Source organism: Oncorhynchus gorbuscha, linkage group LG09 (assembly GCF_021184085.1).
Source record: "Oncorhynchus gorbuscha isolate QuinsamMale2020 ecotype Even-year linkage group LG09, OgorEven_v1.0, whole genome shotgun sequence".
NCBI lineage: Eukaryota > Metazoa > Chordata > Actinopteri > Salmoniformes > Salmonidae > Oncorhynchus > Oncorhynchus gorbuscha.
In genome coordinates this window covers 100,063,792-100,089,120 of record NC_060181.1, presented here as the reverse complement: position 1 = coordinate 100,089,120, position 25,329 = coordinate 100,063,792, and the positions used below count along the sequence as shown (strand labels likewise).

The window sequence follows — 25,329 nt, the reverse complement described above, 5'->3', positions numbered from 1 at the left end:
TCCAACGCTCTTACCACTAGGCTACCCTGCAGAGGTCAACGAAATAAGCCCTTCAATGCAGAGGTCAACGAAACAAGCCCTTCAATGCAGAGGTCAACGAAACAAGCCCTTCAATGCAGAGGTCAACGAAACAAGCTTCTTTGGCTGGGTTGGTTGATTTTAACAGTCTGGTGGACAGTGTTTGTGTGTGCTTTGAGAGTAAGCTTAGTGACCTCTGCTCTGTGTCGTAATGGACTGCATGCCCTTAGTTTCTCCTATCCTCTGTCATCCTCTGGGAGAGTTACTCACTGGGCCTGTCTGTACCCCAACACTAATCCTTCATGAGATCAGCACTGTTAATGCCAACCTGCCATTCACTAATGTGCTAACCATGCTATTGCTAAACATGCTATTTGCTTATCATGAACATTTATGAAAATTGCTTATCGTGCTAACCATACCCCTCACAGCTGTGATCATGCTAACCCTGCTACCATGCTAACCATGTCCTTGAATGCTATGCTAATTGCTAACCACACCCTTCACTGCCTGACTGCCTGCCCAGAGCCAGGTTCTCTCTGTATATCCAATGTCTGTCTGCAGAGAGCCGTGCTGTGTAACTGATGAGAGTAGTCTACAGCAGTGGTAGATGAGAGAAGACCGAGGATCGTAAATTATGCATCACACACACACAGACGGAGCCCTCTACAACGATATCTGCAGCAGTTACTAGATAGACCCAGGGATCTGTCCTTTCCACAGGTCCTGACAAAGCTTTAGTAGCCTCTTCCAGTAATGACAGCAGACCTTCATCTGACCTTCAGCACCAGCTGTCCAAGCCTCTTCCATAGAGACTAAAGCCCTATCCACCCCTAACATCCAGCCTCTTCCATAGAGACTAAAGCCCTATCCACCCCTAACATCCAGCCTCTTCCATAGAGACTAAAGCCCTATCCCACCCCTAACATCCAGCCTCTTCCATAGAGACTAAAGCCCTATCCCACCCCTAACATCCAGCCTCTTCCATAGAGACTAAAGCCCTATCCCACCCCTAACATCCAGCCTCTTCCATAGAGACTAAAGCCCTATCCCACCCCTAACATCCAGCCTCTTCCATAGAGACTAAAGCCCTATCCCACCCCTAACATCCAGCCTCTTCCATAGAGACTAAAGCCCTATCCCACCCCTAACATCCAGCCTCTTCCATAGAGACTAAAGCCCTATCCCACCCCTAACATTCGGCCTCTTCCATAGAGACTAAAGCCCTATCCCACCCCTAACATTCAGCCTCTTCCATAGAGACTAAAGCCCTATCCCACCCCTAACATCCAGCCTCTTCCATAGAGACTAAAGCCCTATCCCACCCCTAACATCCAGCCTCTTCCATAGAGACTAAAGCCCTATCCCACCCCTAATATCCAGCCTCTTCCATAGAGACTAAAGCCATATCCCCCACCCCTAATATCCAGCCTATTCCATAGACATTAAATCCCTGTTCCACCCCTAACATACTTCCTCCCCCAGAGACTAAAGCCCTATCCCACCCCTAACATATTCCCTCCCCCAGAGACTAAAGCCCTATCCCACCCCTAACATCCAACCTCATCCAGAGACTAAAGCCTTATCCCACCCCTAACATCCAGGCTCTTCCATAGACACAAAAGCCCCACTGCTAACATCCAGCCTATTCCATAGAGACTAAAGCCCAATACCACCCCTAACATCCAGCCTCTTCCACAGAGACTAAAGCCCTATTCCACCCCTAACATCCAGCCTAATCCATAGAGACTAAAGCCCAATACCACGCCTAACATTCAGCCTATTTCATAGAGACTAAAGCCCTATCCCACCCCTAACATCCAGGCTCTTTCATAGAGACTAAAGCCCTATCTCCTAACCCCTCACAGTCTGTACATATGCCTAGCATGAGGGGAAGGATTATAACTAGGTTAGTTCTGTAGGTTTAGGTAGGTAGTAGTAGTTACCAGGTTGTATATGCCCAGCAGCAAGGCCTCTATGCAGCCGTTGCTCTGGCGGTCCCTGCTGGCGGTGATGCGGAGGTACACCCAGACCAGCTCTGGAAGGAACTGCAGTGTGAAGCGTCTCAGGCGGTCCTCAGAGCTCCGGTACATCTCAAACAGCTGGTGACAGACAGGCTCAAGGAGCTACAGGGATAGAGTAACATAATATAACCATTAGACTACAGGGTAATATAATACAACCATTAGACTACAGGGTAATATAATACAACCATTAGACTACAGGGTAATATAATACAACCATTAGACTACAGGGTAATATAATACAACCATTAGACTACAGGGTAATATAATACAACCATTAGACTACAGGGTAATATAATACAACCATTAGACTACAGGCTAATATAATACAACCATTAGACTACAGGGTAATATAATACAACCATTAGACTACAGGGTAATATAATACAACCATTAGACTACAGGGTAATATAATACAACCATTAGACTACAGGGTAATATAATACAACCATTAGACTACAGGGTAATATAATACAACCATTAGACTACAGGGATAGAGTAACATAATACAACCATTAGACTACAGGGTAATATAATACAACCATTAGACTACAGGGTAATATAATACAACCATTAGACTACAGGGTAATATAATACAACCATTAGACTACAGGGTAATATAATACAACCATTAGACTACAGGGTAATATAATACAACCATTAGACTACAGGGTAATATAATACAACCATTAGACTACAGGGGGTAATACAACCATTAGACTACAGGGTAATATAATACAACCATTAGACTCAAAGAGCTACAGGGACAACAGGACAAAATGTTTCCATGAAGCTGCTCGGGGACAGGCAGATCTATCTTAGACAGAAAGGTGCTGAACAAAGCAACATACATCATGGTCACAGAAATGATGGCAAGTGTGCCAGGTGTCTTGGAGGCAGTATCGGTCTGTCCCCACCAGTGTGTTTGAAAATGAATGCTTTAGTCTGACAGATGGATTATCACTCAGGAAAAGGTGAGGTCTACACACCAGACTGCCTGGCCATCACCTACAGGGAGACAAAACAAACTAAACATGGAGGGAGATGAATGAGGAGATAACATGTGGGCCAGAAGAGTGCTGCAGTGTGTTACGCCCTACCCTGACATGGCCGGCCTGTGAGTCTGTAATAACTAACCTACCAAGATTTTGGGAGACTGGGGTTTGCTCCTCCACCTAATTTGTCACAAAGCGACACAGCAGCAGCCTCCTGGGTCATATTCACTGAGAACCAGATGGAAGAAAACCAACTGAAACAGGGAGGGAGAGAAAGATGGCGCCGAAAGACATGGCAGCTCTGCTTTCAGCTCCTAAGCAACTCTGCAGTATCTTGTTGTTGTTATTTCTTGCATTAGTAACCCATATTTATTTTTGTGCTATTAAATACAGCCGGAAATATCTTTTGGATATCAGAGCGGCTGTAACTCACTAGCACAATACGACCAGGAATACGACTTTCCCGAATGCTCAGTGCAATACCCTCGAATGCTCAGTGCAATACCCTCGAATGCTCAGTGCAATACCCTCGAATGCTCAGTGCAATACTCTCGAATGCTCAGTGCAATACTCTCGAATGCTCAGTGCAATACCCTCGAATGCTCAGTGAATGCTCAGTGCAATACCCTCGAATGCTCAGTGCAATACCCTCGAATGCTCAGTGCAATACCCTCGAATGCTCAGTGCAATGCTCAGTGCAATACTCGAATGCTCAGTGCAATACTCTCGAATGCTCAGTGTATTACCCTCGAATGCTCAGTGCAATACTCTCGAATGCTCAGTGTATTACTCTCGAATGTTCAGTGCTTCTACACCTGCATTGCTTGCTGTTTGGGGTTTTAGACTGGGTTTCTATACAGCACTTTGAGATATCAGCTGATGTACGAAGGGCTATATAAATACATTTTATTTGATTTATTACTCTCGAATGTTCAGTGTATTACTCCCGAATGTTCAGTCCCTGGACAATACAGTAGACGAGCTCAGGGCGAGGATCTCCTTCCAGAGAGACAACAGGGACAGTAACATAATCAGTTTCAAGGAATCATGGCTCTCTCCGGGTATACTGTCCCCGTCTATACAGCCAGCTGGGTTCTCAGTACATCGCGCAGACAGGAATAAAGAACTCCCGAGAAGAAGGAAGGCAGAGGTCTATGATGCGTGATTATACTAACAATCACGGTGTGATTGTGTTAACATTCAGGAACTCAAGTCCTTTTGTTCACCAGACCAAGAATACCTCACAATAAAATGCCGATCGTATTAGAGAATTGGCTTCGGTTATAGTCACAGGCGTGTATTCTCCCCCTTAAGCCAATACCACAACGGCACTCAAGTAACTACACTGGAATTTGTGCAAATTGGAAACCACATAACCTGAGGCCGCATTTATTGTACCTGGGGACTTAAAACAAAGCAAATTTGAGGAAAAAGCTACCGAAGCTCTAACACATTGCCTGTAGTACTCGTGCTTTAAATACTCTGGACAGGGATGGCTACAAGGCCCTCCCTAGGCCTCCCTGCAGTAGATCATATCACGACTCCATTCTGCATCTCCCTTCCTAAAAGCAACACATCTAAAAGGAAGTACCGATGCTAAGGGCTAATCAACGTGGTCTGACCAATTGGAATCCATGCTTCAAGATTGTATTGATCAAGCAGACAGGGCTATGTTCCGGGTTGCCTGATCAAGCAGACAGGGCTATGTTCCGGGTTGCCTGATCAAGCAGACAGGGCTATGTTCCGGGTTGCCTGATCAAGCAGACAGGGCTATGTTCCGGGTTGCCTGATCAAGCAGACAGGGCTATGTTCCGGGTTGCCTGATCAAGCAGACAGGGCTATGTTCCGGGTTGCCTGATCAAGTAGACAGGGCTATGTTCCGGGTTGCCACAGAATAAATGACTTAAATGTAAATGAATAACATCAATGTCAAATGCCAACTGACAAACCAACTAGTGTGGACTTTACCGTGAAATGCTTTACTGACAAGAAATGCTTTACTTTAACCAACAGTGTAGACTTTACCGTGAAATGCTTTTGCCACATGCAAGCCCTTAACCAAATGTCGAAACTTTACTTTACTGACAAGCCCTTAACCAACAGTGAAATGCTTTACTGACAAGCCCTTAACCAACAGAACCAAGTTCAGGGAGAAAATATTTACCAAGTAGACTAAAATAAAAGCAATAATAAATAGTAAGAAAAACGAGATAAATAACACAATAAGACAAAAATGAGGCTTTACAGTATATATATATATATAGTTTTTTTTACCAGTGAAATGCTTTTTTAACCAGGCAAGTCAGTTAATAACAAATTCTTATTTTCAATGACGTGAAATGCTTTACTGACAAGGAACAGTGCCCCTGAACAACAGCCTGTTCAGGGGCAGAACTAAAATAAAAAGCAGATTTGTACCTTGTCAGCTAGGAACAGTGGGGCCTTTGAACTCGCAACCTTCCGGTTACTAGTCCAACGCCCTAACCACTAGGCTACCCTGCCGCCCCGGGGGTACAGGGGGTACCGATACCGAGTCATTGTGCAGGGGTACAGGCTAGCTGAGGTAATCTGTACATCTAGGTGGGGGCGAAGGAAGTGACTATGCATAGGTAACAAACAGCAAGCAGCAGCAGCAGTGTACAAAACAAATGGGGGGGGGGGGGGGGGGTCAATGTAAATAGTCCGGGTGGCCATTTGATTAGGTGTTCAGGAGTCTTATGGCTTGGGGGTAAAAACAGTTGAGAAGCATTTTGTCATTAACTTGGCACTCCGGTGTAGGGCAGGAGACTTGGAGATAGGTCCCCAGATCCTCAAAATGTTCTACAGCTGCATCAACAAGAGCATCCTGACACGGTGCGAGTCTCCTGTACTCGACACGGTGCGAGTCTCCTGTACTCGACACGGTGCGAGTCTCCTGTAGTCTCCTGTACTCGACACGGACACGGACACGGTGCGAGTCTCCTGTACTCGACACGGTGCGAGTCTCCTGTACTCTCGACACGGTGCGAGTCTCCTGTACTCGACACGGTGCGAGTCTCCTGTACTCGACACGGGTGTACTCGACACGGTGCGAGTCTCCTGTACTCGACACGGTGCGAGTCTCCTGTACTCGACACGGTGCGAGTCTCCTGTACTCGACACGGTGCGAGTCTCCTGTACTCGACACGGTGCGAGTCTCCTGTACTCGACACGGTGCGAGTCTCCTGTGCTCGACACGGTGCGAGTCTCCTGTGCGAGTCTCCTGTGCTCGACACGGTGCGAGTCTCCTGTGCTCGACACGGTGCGAGTCTCCTGTGCTCGACACGGTGCGAGTCTCCTGTACTCGACACGGTGCGAGTCTCCTGTACTCGACACGGTGCGAGTCTCCTGTACTCGACACGTGCGAGTGCGAGTCTCCTGTACTCGACACGACACGGTGACACGGTGAGTCTCCTGTACTCGACACGGTGCGAGTCTCCTGTACTCGACACGGTGCGAGTCTCCTGTACTCGACACGGTGCGAGTCTCCTGTACTCGACACGGTGCGAGTCTCCTGTACTCTAGTTAACCACCTGATGCTCCTGCATGGAGTGGTGATGGCAGGGCAGTGACAGGTACATGGTGGTTACCAGGTAACAAGGCTGGCACTGCCACACTGATGTCAATCATGTCCTGAGTCCTCCACAGACAGAGCAGACCAGCTGGTGTGGGGGAGGGGTATGCAGATTCCCAGCTCTCTGCCAGCTACGCCCACCTCGTCACAACAGATAAGTCATTCAGCAGACACTTATGTCATACTATTGATACTGGTCCTCCGTGGGAATCGACTGAGTCAGATGGGACATACAGTCGTCAAGTTTCCTGTCCTGATATAGCATGCTGCTACCTAGGTGGGGTGGAAACAGTCTATCAGTCTCACCTCACTGCTGCTGTCCTGGATGACTCTGTAGAGAGCTGGCACCAGAGACTTCTTCAGGTGAAGGCTGCCTGCATAGGTGGAGATGTGGGTTTCTGGTAGAGTCTGGAGAAACAGAAACAGACAGTTAGGGTTTCTGGTAGAGTCTGGAGAAATAGAAACAGACAGTTAGGGTTTCTGGTAGAGTCTGGAGAACTAGAAACAGACAGTTAGGGTTTCTGGTAGAGTCTGGAGAACTAGAAACAGACAGGGTTTCTGGTAGAGTCTGGAGAAACAGAAACAGACAGGGTTTCTGGTAGAGTCTGCAGAACTAGAAACAGACAGGATTTCTGGTAGAGTCTGGAGAACTAGAAACAGACAGGATTTCTGGTAGAGTCTGCAGAACTAGAAACAGACAGGATTTCTGGTAGAGTCTGGAGAACTAGAAACAGACAGGATTTCTGGTAGAGTCTGGAGAACTAGAAACAGACAGGATTTCTGGTAGAGTCTGGAGAAATAGAAACAGACAGTTGGGGTTTCTGGTAGATCTGGAGAAATAGAAACAGACAGTTGGGGTTTCTGGTAGATCTGGAGAAATAGAAACAGACAGTTGGGGTTTCTGGTAGATCTGGAGAAATAGAAACAGACAGTTGGGGTTTCTGGTAGATATGGAGAAATAGAAACAGACAGTTGGGGTTTCTGGTAGATATGGAGAAATAGAAACAGGCAGGGTTTCTGGTAGATCTGGAGAAATAGAAACAGACAGGGTTTCTGGTAGAGTCTGGAGAAATAGAAACAGACAGGGTTTCTGGTAGATCTGGAGAAATAGAAACAGACAGGATTTCTGGTAGAGTCTGGAGAACTAGAAACAGACAGGGTTTCTGGTAGAGTCTGGAGAAATAGAAACAGACAGGGTTTCTGGTAGATCTGGAGAAATAGAAACAGACAGGGTATAAACATCCCTTCACAGTATAAGTGTAGTCCAGTTGTCACGAGTTACTTTTCATTCTAGCGTAATCATGCCGAAAGAGCGGCAGCCTTTAAAAAGCAACAAGTCCTTTTGAAAACGACCGACGTGTCATCAATAAGAGCCAGAAAGTTATTCTAGTGTCAAATGTGAGTGTAAGTATAGCAACAGGATAATTCTGGTCATAAAGGCTGGTCTAAAACAGAGAATGGAACATCTGTGTATCACAACAGGTAAATGAAGGTTGGGTTTTTTGCCCACTAACATGGAGTGAACAGCTGTGGTGATCGCTCTCTATCCAATATCAGACATTGAGACAGACATGCTCAGCAGCTCCAACTGTCACGCCTTGGTCTTAGTGTTTTGTGTTTTCGTTGATTGTTTGGTCAGGCCAGGGTGTGACATGGGTTTGTTTTGTTGTATTTCGTATTGGGGTTTTGTGGTTATTGGGATTGCGGCTGATTAGGGGTGTTGTATAGGCTTGGCTGCCTGAGGCGGTTCTCAATCAGAGTCAGGTGATTCTCGTTGTCTCTGATTGGGAACCGTATTTAGGTAGCCTGGGTTTCACTTTGTATTTCGTGGGTGATTGTTCCTGTCTCTGTGTAGTGTTCACCAGATAGGCTGTAATAGGTTTAACGTTCCGTTTGTTGTTTTTGTATTTGTATAGTTATTTCATGTATCGCTTTTTTCATTAAAGTCATGAGTAACCACCACGCTGCATTTCGGTCCGACTCTCTTTCTACAAACGAACAACGCCGTTACACCAACTGTTTCCATAAGACAACACATCACACATGTTTTAACTTGAGAAATACTGCATCAAACACCTTAGATGTCAAACTGCTCAACTAAAACATCCAAAAATTAATGACACATTTCTTGAGTTATCTCCGATTGATTCTGTGGATTTTGAGGAAGTGAAATAGGCTTTATAATAGGCTGTACTGCCAGACCAGTAAGGGTCAGTAGAGGGAGAGGAGGCAGCCTCCACCCTCTGTACTGCCAGACCAGTAGTTTGTGTCTGTAGTTCAGGGTCCTCAGCTTGCAGCAATAACACTACTTCCTCCCTGACGTCACTCACAGCGCTGTCTGGACTCGAGACCCCTCCCCTCAGCCCTCGCAGAGACAGAGAGTCAGAGATACAGCGAGACAGAGAGAGAGACAAAGAGAGAGAGAGAGAGACAAAGACAAGAGAGAGACAAAGAGAGACAAAGAGAGAGAGACAAGAGAAAGAGAGAGAGAGAGAGACAAAGAGACAAAGAGAGACAAAGAAGAGACAAAGAGAGAGAGAGAGACAAAAAGAGAGAGAGAGAGAGAGAGAGACAAAGAGAGAGAGACAAAAGAGAGAGAGAGACAAAGAGAGAGAGAGAGACAAAGAGAGAGAGAGACAAAGAGAGAGAGAGACAAGAGAGAGAGAGAGAGACAAAAGAGAGAGAGAGAGAAGAGAGAGAGAGAGACAAAGAGAGAGAGACAAAGAGAGAGAGACAAAGAGAGAGAGACAAAGAGAGAGCAACAGAGAGAGACAAAGAGAGAGACAGAGAGAGACAAAGAGAGAGACAGAGAGAGAGACAAAGAGAGACAACGAGAGAGACAAAGAGAGACAACGAGAGAGAGAGACAAAGAGAGACAATGAGAGAGAGAGACAAAGAGAGACAAGAGAGAGAGAGAGACAAAGAGAGACAACAAAGAGAGAGAGAGAGAGACAAAGAGAGACAACGAGAGAGAGACAAAGAGACAGAAAGAGACAAAGAGAGACAAAGAGAGACAAAGAGAGAGAGACAAAAGAGAGAGAGAGAGACAAAAGAGAGAGACAAAGAGAGACAAAAGAGAGAGACAAAGAGAGAGAGAGAGACAAAGAGAGAAAAAGAGAGAGAGAGACAAAGAGAGAGAGAGAGACAAAGAGAGAGAGAGAGACAAAGAGAGAGAGAGAGACAAAGAGAGAGAGAGACAAAGAGAGAGACAAAGAGAGAGACAAAGAGAGAGACAAAGAGAGACAGAGAGCAACAGAGAGAGAAAGAGAGACAAAGAGAGAGCAACAGAGAGAAACAAAGAGAGAGACAAAGACAGAAACAGAGAGACAGTGTGTGTGTGTGTGTGTGTGTGTGTGTGTGTGTGTGTGTGTGTGTGTGTGTGTGTGTGTGTGTGTGTGTGTGTGTGTGTGTGTGTGTGTGTGTGTGTGTGTGTGTGTGTGTGTGTGTGTGTGTGTGTGTGTGTGTGTAAGAGAGAAGGGTCTGTAACCTGATGACAAACAGCACAGACACCAGTTGGGGAGACAGATGGACATATCAACAGGGGTATGCCACTCTGCTTACATACTCATCTCATATGTATATACTGTCTGGATAAGAGCGTCTGCTAAATGACTTAAATGTAAATGTACTCAATACCATCTACTGTATCTTGCCTATGCTGCTCTGTACCATCACTCATTCATATATCTTTATGTACATATTCTTTATACCCTTACACTTGTGTCTATAAGGTAGTAGTTTTTGAATTGTTAGTTAGATTACTTGTTGGTTATCACTGCATTGTCGGAACTAGAAGCACAAGCATTTCACTACACTCGCATTAACATCTGTTAACCATGTGTATGTGACAAATAAAACTTGATTTGGGGTGGGAATTAACCTCACCATACGACATTATCACCATACTTAGGTGTCGATACGATATGTATTGTGATTCTATATGTTTGCTCACTGTATGTCTGCTGCAGAGAGATGAGATCATGACTCAAATGAGTTCAGTCAGGGAAATAAAACTGTGCTGAAAACATGTTGTCTGAGTCATGACTGTGACCCACCTTGAATTCTGACAACCATTCCTCCACCACTCCTCCCTGCTCTGAGCCCAGCATCTTCCTCACACACCTAGAGAGGAGAGGGGAGAGAGACAGGAGAGGAGAGAGACGGGAGAGGAGAGAGAGGGGAGAGGAGAGAGGGGAGACAGGAGAGAGAAGGGAGAGGAGAGAGAGGGGAGACAGGAGAGAGACAGGAGAGGAGAGAGAGGGGAGACAGGAGAGAGACAGGAGAGGAGAGAAAGGGGAGATAGATAGGAGAGAGACAGGAGAGAGAGGAGAGAGACAGGAGAGGAGAGATAGGGGTGAGAGAGAGGAGAGAGAGACAGAGAGAGGAGAGAGACGGGAGAGGAGAGACGGAGAGAGAGAGGGGGAGAGAGAGAGGCGGGAGAGGAGAGAGGCAGGAGAGGAGAGAGGAGAGAGGAGAGAGGCAGGAGAGAGAGAGACAGGAGAGACAGGAGAGGAGAGAGACAGGAGGAGAGAGACATGAGAGGAGAGAGACAGGAGAGGAGAGACATGGGAGAGAGAGACAGGAGGAGAGAGAGAGAGGAGAGAGACAGGAGAGGAGAGAGACAGGAGAGACAGGAGAGGAGAGAGAGGCAGAGAGAGGAGGAGAGGAGAGAGGCAGGAGAGGAGAGAGACAGGAGAGACAGGAGAGGAGAGAGACAGGAGAGGAGAGAGACATGAGAGGAGAGAGACAGGAGAGGAGAGACATGAGAGGAGAGAGACAGGAGAGGAGAGAGAGGAGAGGAGAGAGAGGAGAGGAGAGAGACAGGAGAGGAGAGAGAACATGTTAACTCATTAGACATGTTAACAGACTTGTTTTACTAACAATATCTGTGTCAATATCACATAATCAACTTGCTTACAACCTGTTGTGGTATTCGCCTGACTATTGTCATCAACGAGAAACTGTGTGTGTTGTCATTTGACTTCATTACTCAAAATGACATCGCCGAAGCAGACATTTTCACAGTGAAAGAGGCTTTATCTATGTTGGTTGGTTGTTTTGTCTCGTTTCTACGGATGTAATTCATATGGAAATGGCCCAAGCTGCTTGCTATATTTTACAGAAGGAATCGTTGTCAATCCAATAGCCTTCTTTGTGAATATTGTCCTCTGGACATATTTTGGAGAATTGCTTTATTTATATGTAAATAATATTTTTAAGTATATTATACTTGGTACATTTTGTGTGAGTAATTTGTTCAAATTTACTACAATTTAAATACTCATGTTGTTGTATTGAGTGTTAGTGAGTGTCTTTACACACAAAGACAAAATGAGTGTTATTCATTTTTACATGAATGTGGTGTCATATTAAGGAAGAGCTTAACCCTAACCCTAACCCTTGTTTACAACTAAGTTAATTTGTCGTTGTTCTTTGTTTTTGAGCTATGTCTGTTTGAAATGTGAGAAAATGAGCTTCATCTTCAAAATTCTCAGTAATCTACAACAGCATTGTAGAATTCTATTGGGCCTAAAGGTTTAAAGAATGCAGCACAGCAACATGACAGTTTCCCATGATGCTCTGTCCTGATGTAAAGACTATCAACTGTGTCTGGGTAGTATTAGCAGGTTCAAGGTGAGGTTTATTCAAGGTGATGGCTAACAAATCATTACACAATAACTGACAGTCAGATGCCCGTGAGAAGACGGGAGATTCGCCACCTCTCCTCTACTCACACAAGGCTGGTGTATTACATAAGCAGGCCCTCACCTGTCACAATGAATCTATCAATATGAATCCACTGTACACCAACCGTTAAAGCCTGCTGCCCTTGATCAGAGACAGTAGCGTGCCTGACCAAATAACTGAACATACCAGAACAAAAAGTTTAGGTTTATCATTACGATTGATAACATGTTTTTGATAGATCTTTATTTTATAATTTGGTATCCTTGGACTGTTCTAACATTTACTAACTAGCCTGTAAGTAAGCATTTCACTGCAAGGTCTACACCTGTAGTATTCGGCGCGTGTCTGATTTGATTTGCAACTCCGCAAAATAGTAGAAATTGTTGCATGTTGCGTTTGTATTTGTGATCAGAATAATAAACACAATGTACCAGTAATGCTTTCCCAGCAAACCAAAATTGGCTGTGCGCAAGATCCCAGAACATTGAGGTTGCAGCAAATATTCTCACAAGACAAAAACTGTCCAGTCATGCGGAGGATTATAGATGGGTTAGCTGGCAACGTGATTATAGTTAGCTGGCAACGTGATTATAGTTAGCTGGCAACGTGATTATAGTTAGCTGACAACGTGATTATAGTTAGCTGGCAACGTGATTATAGTTAGCTGACAACGTGATTATAGTTAGCTGACAACGTGATTATGAGTTTGGCAACGTGATTATAGTTAGCTGGCAAGCGATTATAGTTAGCTGGCAACGTGATTATAGTTAGCTGGCAACGTGATTATAGTTAGCTGACAACGTGATTATAGTTAGCTGGCAACGTGATTATAGTTAGCTGACAACGTGATTATAGTTAGCTGACAACGTGATTATAGTTAGCTGGCAACGTGATTATAGTTAGCTGACAACGTGATTATAGTTAGCTGACAACGTGATTATAGTTAGCTGACGTCACCAAAACAATGTGCTTCCATTGGGCAGAGGTCAGCGTGTTGTGATTCTGGAAGGCCAAACTGCTAGCAAGAATGACAAGAAATTCGCTAACCGTAACAATGTTTTTTTTTGAGAGAGAGACAATTGCTCATTGTGCACACTTATTTATGTCGTTTTCAATAAACATTGGAGACGAAAAATAGGTTACATGTTGCCGACAGTGTAAGCCAACCCAGTCACCCAGTCATTTTGACTGTTCTTTAAAAAGGTTGTGGGGACATTGTGGAGACAAATGTTACTAAAACATTCACCTGATTTAACAAGAACGTTCCCAGAACACATTTGTTCTATAAGAGTTCCTAAACCATTTAAGGTTGGGAACATTGTGGCATATGACAGGAGAAGGGTTCCTAAACCCTTTAAGGTTGTGGGCATATGACACTCTGCACCGGTTATTGACTGAAGACTTGGGGCGGCAGGGTAGCCTAGTGGTTAGAGCGTTGGACTTTGAAAGGTTCGAATCCCCGAGCTGACACGGTACAAATCTGTCGTTCTGCCCCTGAACAGGCAGCTAACCCACTGTTCCTAGGCCGTCATTGAAAATAAGAATTTGTTCTTAACTGGCTTGGCTAATTAAATAAAGGTAAAATTAAAATTAAAATAAATCAACTTAATACGCTGAAAATTGGTCCCTAACATGGCTGCTTGTTAAAGAAGAGCTGGAGAGAGAGAGGGACAGAGATACTTAACATTGGTACATTCAGAAACTACTCTCACCTACAGTAACCATATACTTTGCACACGAACCACTGCCCGCTTTGAGTAAGAAATCATGAATGTATTTACGTGAAATGCTTGGGATCTCTCAGTGAATAAGGCAGCCTTGGAAAGGGGGTTGGGCCTTTACGCGGCACACATGGAAGTCTGTGATTGTCTGAAATGGTTCTAACAAGTGTTCTACTGTTGTCCTTCTTTGTAGTTGTGACCTGAACAGAACTAGAGTTGATTTTCCTTCTATTCACTCTTGAACATGCTCCTTTGAAGATAGGGGAACCATCGATACGGCTGGCTAGCCTAGTGGGGTGATGAGAGTAGCATAAAACGATGGTTTGAGCAGAGTAACAGGATGGGCCTACTTGAAGATACTTTACTTAGGACAGCTAATCAGCCATATCAGTGATAGTCAGTCACCTCCCGGACAATTTTACCCACCTCGTGTTGAGATTCAAACCATTTTAAACATGCAGCTGCTGTTTCACGCTTTTCTGGTCTAATGTGGGGTTTTTTCAAACCCCATCATTTATTCCTTTTGGACAGAGGCGGTTCTGGAATGGTTCTGGAATGCTGATGGAAAACACTGTCTGACCTCACTTCAGGGCGGTGACTACTCACGGTGCAAAGTTATGGAAAACACTGTCTGACCTCACTTCAGGGCGGTGACTACTCACGGTGCAAAGTTATGGAAAACACTGTCTGACCTCACTTCAGGGCGGTGCAAAGTTATGGAAAACAATTCTCAGCTTCTCACAGCACATCCCTCTCGAAACAAAAATATTAATATTTTTCATATTACATGCACAACGCATAGTACTGAAACGTCATATGACCCGATTCAGTAAACTAAGAGTATGTCGCAAGTCACGACTTCACAGGAGAGCTGTTTCAAAGTAAAAAATGCGTTTTGGCAGAAATACCTTCTTGAACACGTGAATTTTCATGTGCCTTAATATCAAACTAGTATGCAATCTGTAAATACGAATACATTTTAACTACGAGCCCAGTTGGTTTAGCCACAGAAAAAGTGAGCAACCTTCACGCTAGCCATGATTGGCTGAGATAAGTGGGCTGGACATGCCGAGAGATGAGTTTGGATTGGTCAGCCATGCACACATGACCAGCTCTGAAACCAGATTGCATAGTGGAGAAGGTACGGTGGAATTCGAAATGGTCGGTGATCTGTTTGTTAACTTGGCTTTCGAAGACCTTAGAAAGGCAGGGTAGGATAGATATAGGTCTGTAACAGTTTGGGTCTAGAGTGTCTCCCCCTTTGAAGAGGGGGATGACCGCAGCAGCTTTCCAATCTTTGGGAATCTCAGACGATACGAAAGAGAGGTTGAACAAGCTAGTAATTGGGGTTGCAACCATTTCTGCAGATAATTTGATTTGGTTAGAGAAGCCTGGTTCTGAACAAGGCATATATGAGGCTCTCCTATTTCTCTTCTTTCTGTGCCACCTACCTCTGACCCCATTTACTTGACCGATCGATTGTTTGGTTGATATCTGTCGACCGACAGACTTTAAGTCGAGTGGTTGCACATTTATTACATTCTTTTAATTACGTTTGGGGATGTCCAACTGCATTTCTGATTATGTTAATGAGCTGTGGAGCTTCTCAGTCATTTTTTTCTTCACCTCAAACAGCAAGTAAACAAAGTAATTGAGAATGACAACATATTTTCAGCTCTGTCCCTTTCGATAACCACAAGCCTCAATATAAAAAAGGGGTAAATGTCATCATCTGATCCAGTGTTAACATCATAAAATACTGGATGACTTCTTATCCCAAATACAAGTATCTGTCCGGAGCTCACTGGAATTGGAAACGGAGGGCCCAGAATAGTTAATAATAGCTATAATAAATAATAATAATAATAAATAATAATAGCAAGCTTCTGGCCAGACCCAGTTGATACAATGTTTCAAGTTCTTTGCAGATGGGATTGATAACAGTTTAAGTTCAATTATAACAACATTTTCGTATATCAAAATAGTAGATTTTATTAAAACACATCGGGTGTGTCTGGTCAATTTTTAAACATGTATTTCTCCAATCGATTAATCGAAAGAACAACCCACTCTAGATTGACAAAGATGAATAAAAAAATTGGGTCGGGACAGCCCTAGTGCCCCCTACAGAGGCTATGAGACAGTGAAGAAATCAGTACAACACAGGCCCCCAAAATGGACTAACAGTGAAAGATCATTGGACAAATGACTGAGAAACTAAGTTTTTTTTTTTTTTTTTTTACTGAGTGGAGTGAGAAAAATATCAGACTGGCCGTTCACCCCTGACCTTACCTCACTCTTCCAGAGTTCAGATGTCCACCAGGTGAAAAAGCTGGGTGTCTGTGCGGTCACTCATCTGTCGCTCGCTCAGTCACCTAGAAAATGAGAGAACAATCAGTCAGGTTGGTTGGTATTTTTATTTATTTTTTTCATCTTTATTTACCCAGGTAGGCTAGTTGAGAACACCTTTATTTACCCAGGTAGGCTAGTTGAGAACACCTTTATTTACCCAGGTAGGCTAGTTGAGAACACCTTTATTTACCCAGGTAGGCTAGTTGAGAACACCTTTATTTAACCAGGTAGGCTAGTTGAGAACACCTTTATTTAACCAGGTAGGCTAGTTGAGAACACCTTTATTTACCCAGGTAGGCTATTTGAGAACACCTTTATTTACCCAGGTAGGCTAGTTGAGAACACCTTTATTTAACCAGGTAGGCTAGTTGAGAACACCTTTATTTACCCAGGTAGGCTAGTTGAGAACACCTTTATTTAGCCAGGTAGGCTAGTTGAGAACACCTTTATTTAACCAGGTAGGCTAGTTGAGAACACCTTTATTTAACCAGGTAGGCTAGTTGAGAACACCTTTATTTAACCAGGTAGGCTAGTTGAGAACACCTTTATTTACCCAGGTAGGCTAGTTGAGAACACCTTTATTTAACCAGGTAGGCTAGTTGAGAACACCTTTATTTAACCAGGTAGGCTAGTTGAGAACACCTTTATTTAACCAGGTAGGCTAGTTGAGAACACCTTTATTTACCCAGGTAGGCTAGTTGAGAACACCTTTATTTAGCCAGGTAGGCTAGTTGAGAACACCTTTATTTAGCCAGGTAGGCTAGTTGAGAACACCTTTATTTACCCAGGTAGGCTAGTTGAGAACACCTTTATTTAGCCAGGTAGGCTAGTTGAGAACACCTTTATTTAACCAGGTAGGCTAGTTGAGAACACCTTTATTTAACCAGGTAGGCTAGTTGAGAACACCTTTATTTACCCAGGTAGGCTAGTTGAGAACACCTTTATTTAACCAGGTAGGCTAGTTGAGAACACCTTTATTTAACCAGGTAGGCTAGTTGAGAACACCTTTATTTAACCAGGTAGGCTAGTTGAGAACACCTTTATGTAACCAGGTAGGCTAGTTGAGAACACCTTTATTTAACCAGGTAGGCTAGTTGAGAACACCTTTATTTAACCAGGTAGGCTAGTTGAGAACACCTTTATTTACCCAGGTAGGCTAGTTGAGAACACCTTTATTTACCCAGGTAGGCTAGTTGAGAACACCTTTATTTACCCAGGTAGGCTAGTTGATAACACCTTTATTTACCCAGGTAGGCTAGTTGAGAACAAGTTCTCATTTGCAACTGCGACCTGGCCAAGATAAAGCATAGCAGTGTGAACAGACAACAGAGTTACACATGGAGTAAACAATTAACAAGTCAATAACACAGTAGAAAAAAGGGGGAGTCTATATACAATGTGTGCAAAAGGCATGAGGAGGTAGGCGAATAATTACAATTTTGCAGATTAGCACTGGAGTGATAAATGATCAGATGGTCATGTACAGGTAGAGATATTGGTGTGCAAAAGAGCAGAAAAGTACATCAATAAAAACAGTATGGGGATGAGGTAGGTAAAAATGGGTGGGCTATTTACCGATAGACTATGTACAGCTGCAGCGATCGGTTAGCTGCTCAGATAGCAGATGTTTGAAGTTGGTGAGGGAGATAAAAGTCTCCAACTTCAGCGATTTTTGCAGTTCGTTCCAGTCACAGGCAGCAGAGTACTGGAACGAAAGGCGGCCAAATGAGGTGTTGGCTTTAGGGATGATCAGTGAGATACACCTGCTGGAGCGCGTGCTACAGATGGGTGTTGCCATCGTGACCAGTGAACTGAGATAAGGCGGAGCTTTACCTAGCATGGACTTGTAGATGACCTGGAGCCAGTGGGTCTGGCGACGAATATGTAGCGAGGGCCAGCCAACTAGAGCATACAAGTCACAGTGGTGGGTGGTATAAGGTGCTTTAGTGACAAAACGGACGGCACTGTGATAGACTGCATCCAGTTTGCTGAGTAGAGTGTTGGAAGCCATTTTGTAGATGACATCGCCGAAGTTGAGGATCGGTAGGATAGTCAGTTTTACTAGGGTAAGTTTGGCGGTGTGAGTGAAGGAGGCTTTGTTGCGGAATAGAAAGCCGACTCTTGATTTGATTTTCAATTGGAGATGTTTGATATAAGTCTGGAAGGAGAGTTTGCAGTCTAGCCAGACCCCTAGGTACTTATAGATGTCCACATATTCAAGGTCGGAACCATCCAGGGTGGTGATGCTAGTCGGGCGTGCGGGTGCAGGCAGCGATCGGTTGAAAAGCATGCATTTGGTTTTACTAGCGTTTAAGAGCAGTTGGAGGCCACGGAAGGAGTGCTGTATGGCATTGAAGCTCGTTTGGAGGTTAGATAGCACAGTGTCCAATGACGGGCCGGAAGTATATAGAATGGTGTCGTCTGCGTAGAGGTGGATCAGGGAATCGCCCGCAGCAAGTGCAACATCATTGATATATACAGAGAAAAGAGTCGGCCCGAGAATTGAACCCTGTGGCACCCCCATAGAGACTGACAGAGGACCGGACAGCATGCCCTCCGATTTGACACACTGAACTCTGTCTGCAAAGTAATTGGTGAACCAGGCAAGGCAGTCATCCGAAAAAGCGAGGCTACTGAATCTGCCGATAAGGATATGGTGATTGACAGAGTCGAAGGCCTTGGCAAAGTCGATGAAGACGGCTGCACAGTACTGTCTTTTATCGATGGCGGTTATGATATCGTTTAGTACCTTGAGTGTGGCTGAGGTGCACCCGTGACCGGCTCGGAAACCAGATTGCACAGCGGAGAAGGTACGGTGGGATTCGAGATGGTCAGTGACCTGTTTGTTGACTTGGCTTTCGAAGACCTTAGATAGGCAGGGCAGGATGGAAATAGGTCTGTAACAGTTTGGGTCCAGGGTGTCTCCCCCTTTGAAGAGGGGGATGACTGCGGCAGCTTTCCAATCCTTCGGGATCTCAGACGATATGACAGAGAGGTTGAACAGGCTGGTAATAGGGGTTGCGACAATGGCGGCGGATAGTTTCAGACATAGAGGGTCCAGATTGTCAAGCCCAGCTGATTTGTACGGGTCCAGGTTTTGCAGCTCTTTCAGAACATCTGCCATCTGGATTTGGGTAAAGGAGAACCTGGAGAGGCTTGGGCAAGGAGCTGCGGGGGGCGGAGCTGTTGGCCGATGTTGGAGTAGCCAGGCGGAAGGCATGGCCAGCCGTTGAGAAGTGCTTATTAAAGTTTGATAATCATGGATTTATCGGTGGTGACCGTGTTACCTAGCCTCAGTGCAGTGGGCAGCTGGGAGGAGGTGCTCTTGTTCTCCATGGACTTCACAGTGTCCCAGAACTTTTTGGAGTTGGAGCTACAGGATGCAAACTTCTGCCTGAAGTAGCTGGCCTTAGCTTTCCTGACTGACTGCGTGTATTGGTTCCTGACTTCCCTGAACAGTTGCATATCGCGGGGACTATTCGATGCTATTGCAGTCCGCCCTAGGATGTTTTTGTGCTGGTCGAGGGCAGTCAGGTCTGGAGTGAACCAAGGGCTGTATCTGTTCTTGGTTCTGCATTTTTGAACGGAGCATGCTTATCTAAAATGGTGAGGAAGTTACTTTTAAAGAATGACCAGGCATCCTCAACTGACGGGATGAGGTCAATGTCCTTCCAGGATACCCGGGCCAGGTCGATTAGAAAGGCCTGCTCACAGAAGTGTTTTAGGGAGCGTTTGACAGTGATGAGGGGTGGTCGTTTGACTGCGGCTCCGTGGCGGATACAGGCAATGAGGCAGTGATCGCTGAGATCCTGGTTGAAGACAGTGGAGGTGTATTTGGAGGGCCAGTTGGTCAGGATGGCGTCTATGAGGGTATTGAGAGGATCTATGGTGTAACTGGATGCCAGTTGGCTTGTTCGGGTCTAGTAAAGCTAGACCAATTTTGTCGACAATTATGACACCTTCTGGATTAGGCCTGGCTACTTTGTGGAAGATGGAATTCACCTGGGTGAAAATGGCTCCCCGCTGTTGTCATCAAACATTGGAAAGGTTCTTGGTCAACTAAATTGATATGAGGACAATATTATCATTACATGTAAAGTCACTTTTTACCATCTCCTCTTTAGTCTCTATGAGAGTTGTACATGTTGTATCTGAAGGTGGTGATATAATGGTTGTATCTGAAGGTGGTGATATAATGGTGCTAACCAGAGAAACGTTCTTTAGTCTCTATGAGAGTTCTACATGTTGTATCTGAAGGTGGTGATATAATGGTTGTATCTGAAGGTGGTGATATAATGGTGCTAACCAGAGAAACGTTCTTTAGTCTCTATGAGAGTTGTACATGTTGTATCTGAAGGTGGTGATATAATGGTTGTATCTGAAGGTGGTGACATAATGGTGCTAACCAGAGAAACGTCATTGCTATTGCTTTGTTTTCTTTTCCTAATAGGTATAATCCAATCTGAGTTATTGGTTGGAAAAACACGTTTATAAATTGACCAGACACACCCTGTGTTTTAATAAACTATCGACTATATTTTGAAATACGAAGTAATTATAATTGAAATTAAACTGTTACTCGGTCCTGTCTGCAAAGTACTTGAAACATTGTATCAACTGGGTCTGGTTAGAAACGTCCTATTATTAACAATTCTGGGCCCTCCGTTTCCAACACCAGAGAGCTCCGGACAGACACGGATGTATTTGCCCTAGGGATAATTAGTAAATCAGGTATTTTATGACATTTCCATGACATTTATCCCTTTCACATCATCCAAACTTAAAAGAACACTACGAAATTGACATTGATTGACCTATAAATACTCCAGAGAAATACGCTGGGAGTGCATTGGATATTAGTGACCGCTGTCCCATTGTATGTGTCAGGGATTTACAGATGCCTCTATCTAAAATGTGTTATTATCAACGAGCAATTTTAAACATTAAAATGAACATGCCTTTTGTGACTGATTGTATTGCATCTATACCTGACCCAGAGCTGGCTCTGAACCACTTCTCTAACGTATTGTAGATAAACATGACAAACAGTTGTTTTTTTTTAAAGAGAGAAATCGGTCTTTCCCTTGGTTCAGTCCAGAGCTATCTGAAGTCACACACACAACAGAGATGCTGCCTGGGCCAAAGCTAGATTCAACCTCGGGGCCCAGACTGGCAGTCTTTCAGGTGATTTGAGAAATCTGTGTAAAACAAGTTTAAAACAGCTAAATCAGATGTTTATGTTAATACATAAATGTACAGGGAACACAGCTAAATCAGGTGTTTATGTTAATACATAAATGTACAGGGAACACAGCTACATCAGGTGTTTATGTTAATACACTCTCTGAATGTACAGGGAACACAGCTACATCAGGTGTTTATGTTAATACATAAATGTACAGGGAACACAGCTAAATCAGGTGTTTATGTTAATACACCCTCTGAATGTACAGGGAACACAGCTACATCAGGTGTTTATGTTAATACATAAATGTACAGGGAACACAGCTACATCAGGTGTTTATGTTAATACATAAATGTACAGGGAACACAGCTAAATCAGATGTTTATGTTAATACACTCTCTGAATGTACAGGGAACACAGCTAAATCAGATGTTTATGTTAATACACTCTCTGAATGTACAGGGAACACAGCTAAATGTTGGAAAGCTGTTAAATCCCAGAAGGCTTGTGTCTCCTCTTCTCTCCCAAGAAATCAATTTAGATTCTGGCCCTATTACTGACAAAATGGATATCATGAATGCATTTCAATCACCATTTGATCTCTGCAGGCTTTATATTTGAATGTATTTCAAAGCCAGCTCTTGAAAAGAGTATTTTTGATGTAGATGGTGAAAATCTATTGAATGATACAGAAAATGCCGGTCATAAGTTCTCTATTTGGAAATTCACTGAAAGAAGTCCTGGATTCTTTGCTAACAGACAAAGAAAAACATCCCCAGGGGCTGATCATTTGGAGCCTGGTCTGCTGAAGTGTGCAGAACCCCTTATTACTGGCTCAGTGGCCCACATTTTAATTTAACATAGTTATCAGGAAGTATTCCAAAAGCATGGACATCTGCAAATGACCTGTCACTCCATTAGGGTGGGGATACAAATGACCTGGACATCTATCACTCCATTAGGGTGGGGATACAAATGACGTAGACATCTATCACTCCATTAGGGTGGGGATACAAATTATGTAGACATCTATCACTCCATTAGGGTGGGGATACAAATGATGTAGACATCTATCACTCCATTAGGGTGGGGATACAAATGACCTGGACATCTATCACTCCATTAGGGTGTGGATACAAATGACGTAGACATCTATCACTCCATTAGGGTGGGGATACAAATGATGTAGACATATATCACTATTAGGTTGGGGATACAAATAATATAGACATCTATCACTCCATTAGGGTGGGGATACAAATGACCTGGACATCTATCACTCCATTAGGGTGGGGATACAAATGACCTGGACATCTATCACTCCATTAGGGTGGGGATACAAATGATGTAGACATCTATCACCCCATTTCAAGACTACCTTATTTACTGAAGAAATTATCAAGAGTAGGCCTGGAATATACAGCCTGTTCATGGTTTCAGAATTATCTCAGCGACTGAACTCAGGCCATCTTGATAGATGGGGTTGAATCAGAATTTCTTGAGATTCAAAAAGGTGTTCCTCAGGGTTCTATTTTGGGTCCATTCTTGACTCACTTTGTATATTAAATGACATAGGAAACACTGTTAATACTTATAACATTCATCTCTATGCAGATGACAGTTTTTTTTATTCCTGTGCCACCTCAGTGCAGCAGGCCATTCGTAACCTTCAGCATGACCTTGATTAAATTCAGAAATCACTTAAAGATCTTTAATTAGTGTTAAACACAAGTAAAACCAAGCTCATGCTTATCTCTAGGTCACAATGTTGATATATATATTTGTGTTATAAATGGAAGCCAAATTGAGCTTGTTCCCCAATGTAAGTACCTGGGTGTCTGGATTGATGAGAAGTTGTCCTTCGTCACGCATATATAAAATCTGACGAAGAAGCTAAGATCCAAGATTGTTTTTTTACATCAAAATAAATCATGCTTTAGTTTTAAAAATATGAAAGACTGTTCAAACAACGTTTCTCCCTGTATATTGTTTACATGCACTAGGAAACCCATAAACTAAAGTCTATCATTCAGCAATATGTTTTATCACAGGGGACAGTTAGGACTCATCATTGTAGTCTGTATAAAATGATGGATGGACCTATGTCTGTAAGAAATCTGCATTCTTTTTTATTTATCTACAAAGCAATCTGACAAACTCCCTCGATATGCAACATCATTAACGAAGATAAGAATCATAAGTTACCAAACCTGTTCACAGGAATGGATAATACTAGAGACCCCTTCAGTCTCCACAGATTTGGGCGATCTGCAGAATTCCCTGCAGTTAGATGTGCTGGTGCAACTCAGGACGTTTTTACATTATTGATTGAGGACCTCTATGTAGTTGAATGGGATTGCTTTTATTAAATAATGTTTATTTTTGTATATTGTGCTGAATGATATTGTTTTATACACATGTATGTTGTTTTAATATTCTGTTTAATCTCTTGTAAGAGTTTATTAACCTCAATATGACTCCTTGTTTAAATAAAAGGTTAAATAAGAAAATACCCACACCCCCTTTGCTGCTATAACAGCCTCCACTCTTCTGGGAAGGCTTTCCACTAGATGTAGGAACATTGCTGCTATAACAGCCTCCACACTTCTGGGAAGACTTTCCACTAGATGTAGGAACATTGCTGCTATAACAGCCTCTACTCTTCTGGGAAGACTTTCTACTAGATGTTGGAACATTGCTGCAGGGACTTGCTTCCATTCAACCACAAGAGCATTAGTGAGGTCGGGCACTGATGTTGGGTGATTAGGCCTGGCTCGCAGTCAGCGTTCCAATTCATCCCAAAGGTGTTTGATGGGGTTGAGGCCAGGGCTCTGTGCGGGCCAGTCAAGTTCTTCCTCACAGACCTCAACAAGCCATTTCTGTATGAACCTCGCTTCGTGAAAGGGGGAATTGTCATGCTAAAACAGGAAAGAGCCTTCCCCAAATTGCTTTGGCAGCAGCTAATGGGGATCCATAATAAATACAAACTGTTGCCACATAGTTGGAAGCACAGAATCGTCTAGAATGTCATTGTATCCTGTAGCATTAAGATGTCCCTTCACTGGAAGTAAGGGGCCTAGCCATTAACCATGAAAAACATCCCCAGACCATTATTCCTCCTCCAAACTTTACAGTTGGCAGTACGCATTGGGGCAGGTAACGTTATCCTGGCATCCACTGAACCCAGACTATTCCGTCGGACTGCCAGATGGTGAAGCGTGATTCATCACTCCAGAGAACACGTTTCCACTGCTCCAGAGTCCAACGGCAGCGAGCTTTACACCACTCCATCTGACGCTTGGGATTGTGATCCCTCCTTCAGTCACAACAGACCATCCCCAGCCCCCCCCACCTCCTTCAGTCACAACAGACCATCCCCAGCCCCCCTCCTTCAGTCACAACAGACCATCCCCCTCCTTCAGTCACAACAGACCATCCCCCATCCCCCTCCTTCAGTCACAACAGACCATCCCCCCCCCCCTCCTTCAGTCACAACAGACCAGCCCCCCCCCAGTCACAACAGACCCCCAGTCACAACAGACCATCCCCTCCTCAGTCACAACAGACCAGCCCCCTCCCTCAGTCACAACAGACCAGCCCCCTCCCCCAGTCACAACAGACCAGCCCCCCTCCCCCAGTCACAACAGACCAGCCCCCCTCCCCAGTCACAACAGACCAGCCCCCTCCCCCAGTCACAACAGACCAGCCCCCTCCCCCAGTCACAACAGACCAGCCCCCCCCCCCCAGTCACAAC

General features: G+C 44.2%; 1 protein-coding gene across 1 annotated transcript in view; it reads right to left on the bottom strand.

The window, feature by feature from the left end:
• LOC124044320 (protein FAM126B-like) overlaps positions 1-25,329 on the bottom strand; it is a 151,852-nt gene that overhangs the window by 70,722 nt on the left and 55,801 nt on the right. The window contains exons 2-5 of the mRNA XM_046363982.1: positions 16,331-16,413; positions 10,685-10,751; positions 6,936-7,037; positions 1,965-2,144 (exon numbers count right to left, since the gene is read on the bottom strand). Of these exons, the coding sequence (XP_046219938.1) occupies positions 1,965-2,144; positions 6,936-7,037; positions 10,685-10,738 (336 nt within the window). The 5' untranslated portion in view covers positions 10,739-10,751; positions 16,331-16,413. The remainder of the gene's footprint in view (positions 1-1,964; positions 2,145-6,935; positions 7,038-10,684; positions 10,752-16,330; positions 16,414-25,329) is intronic.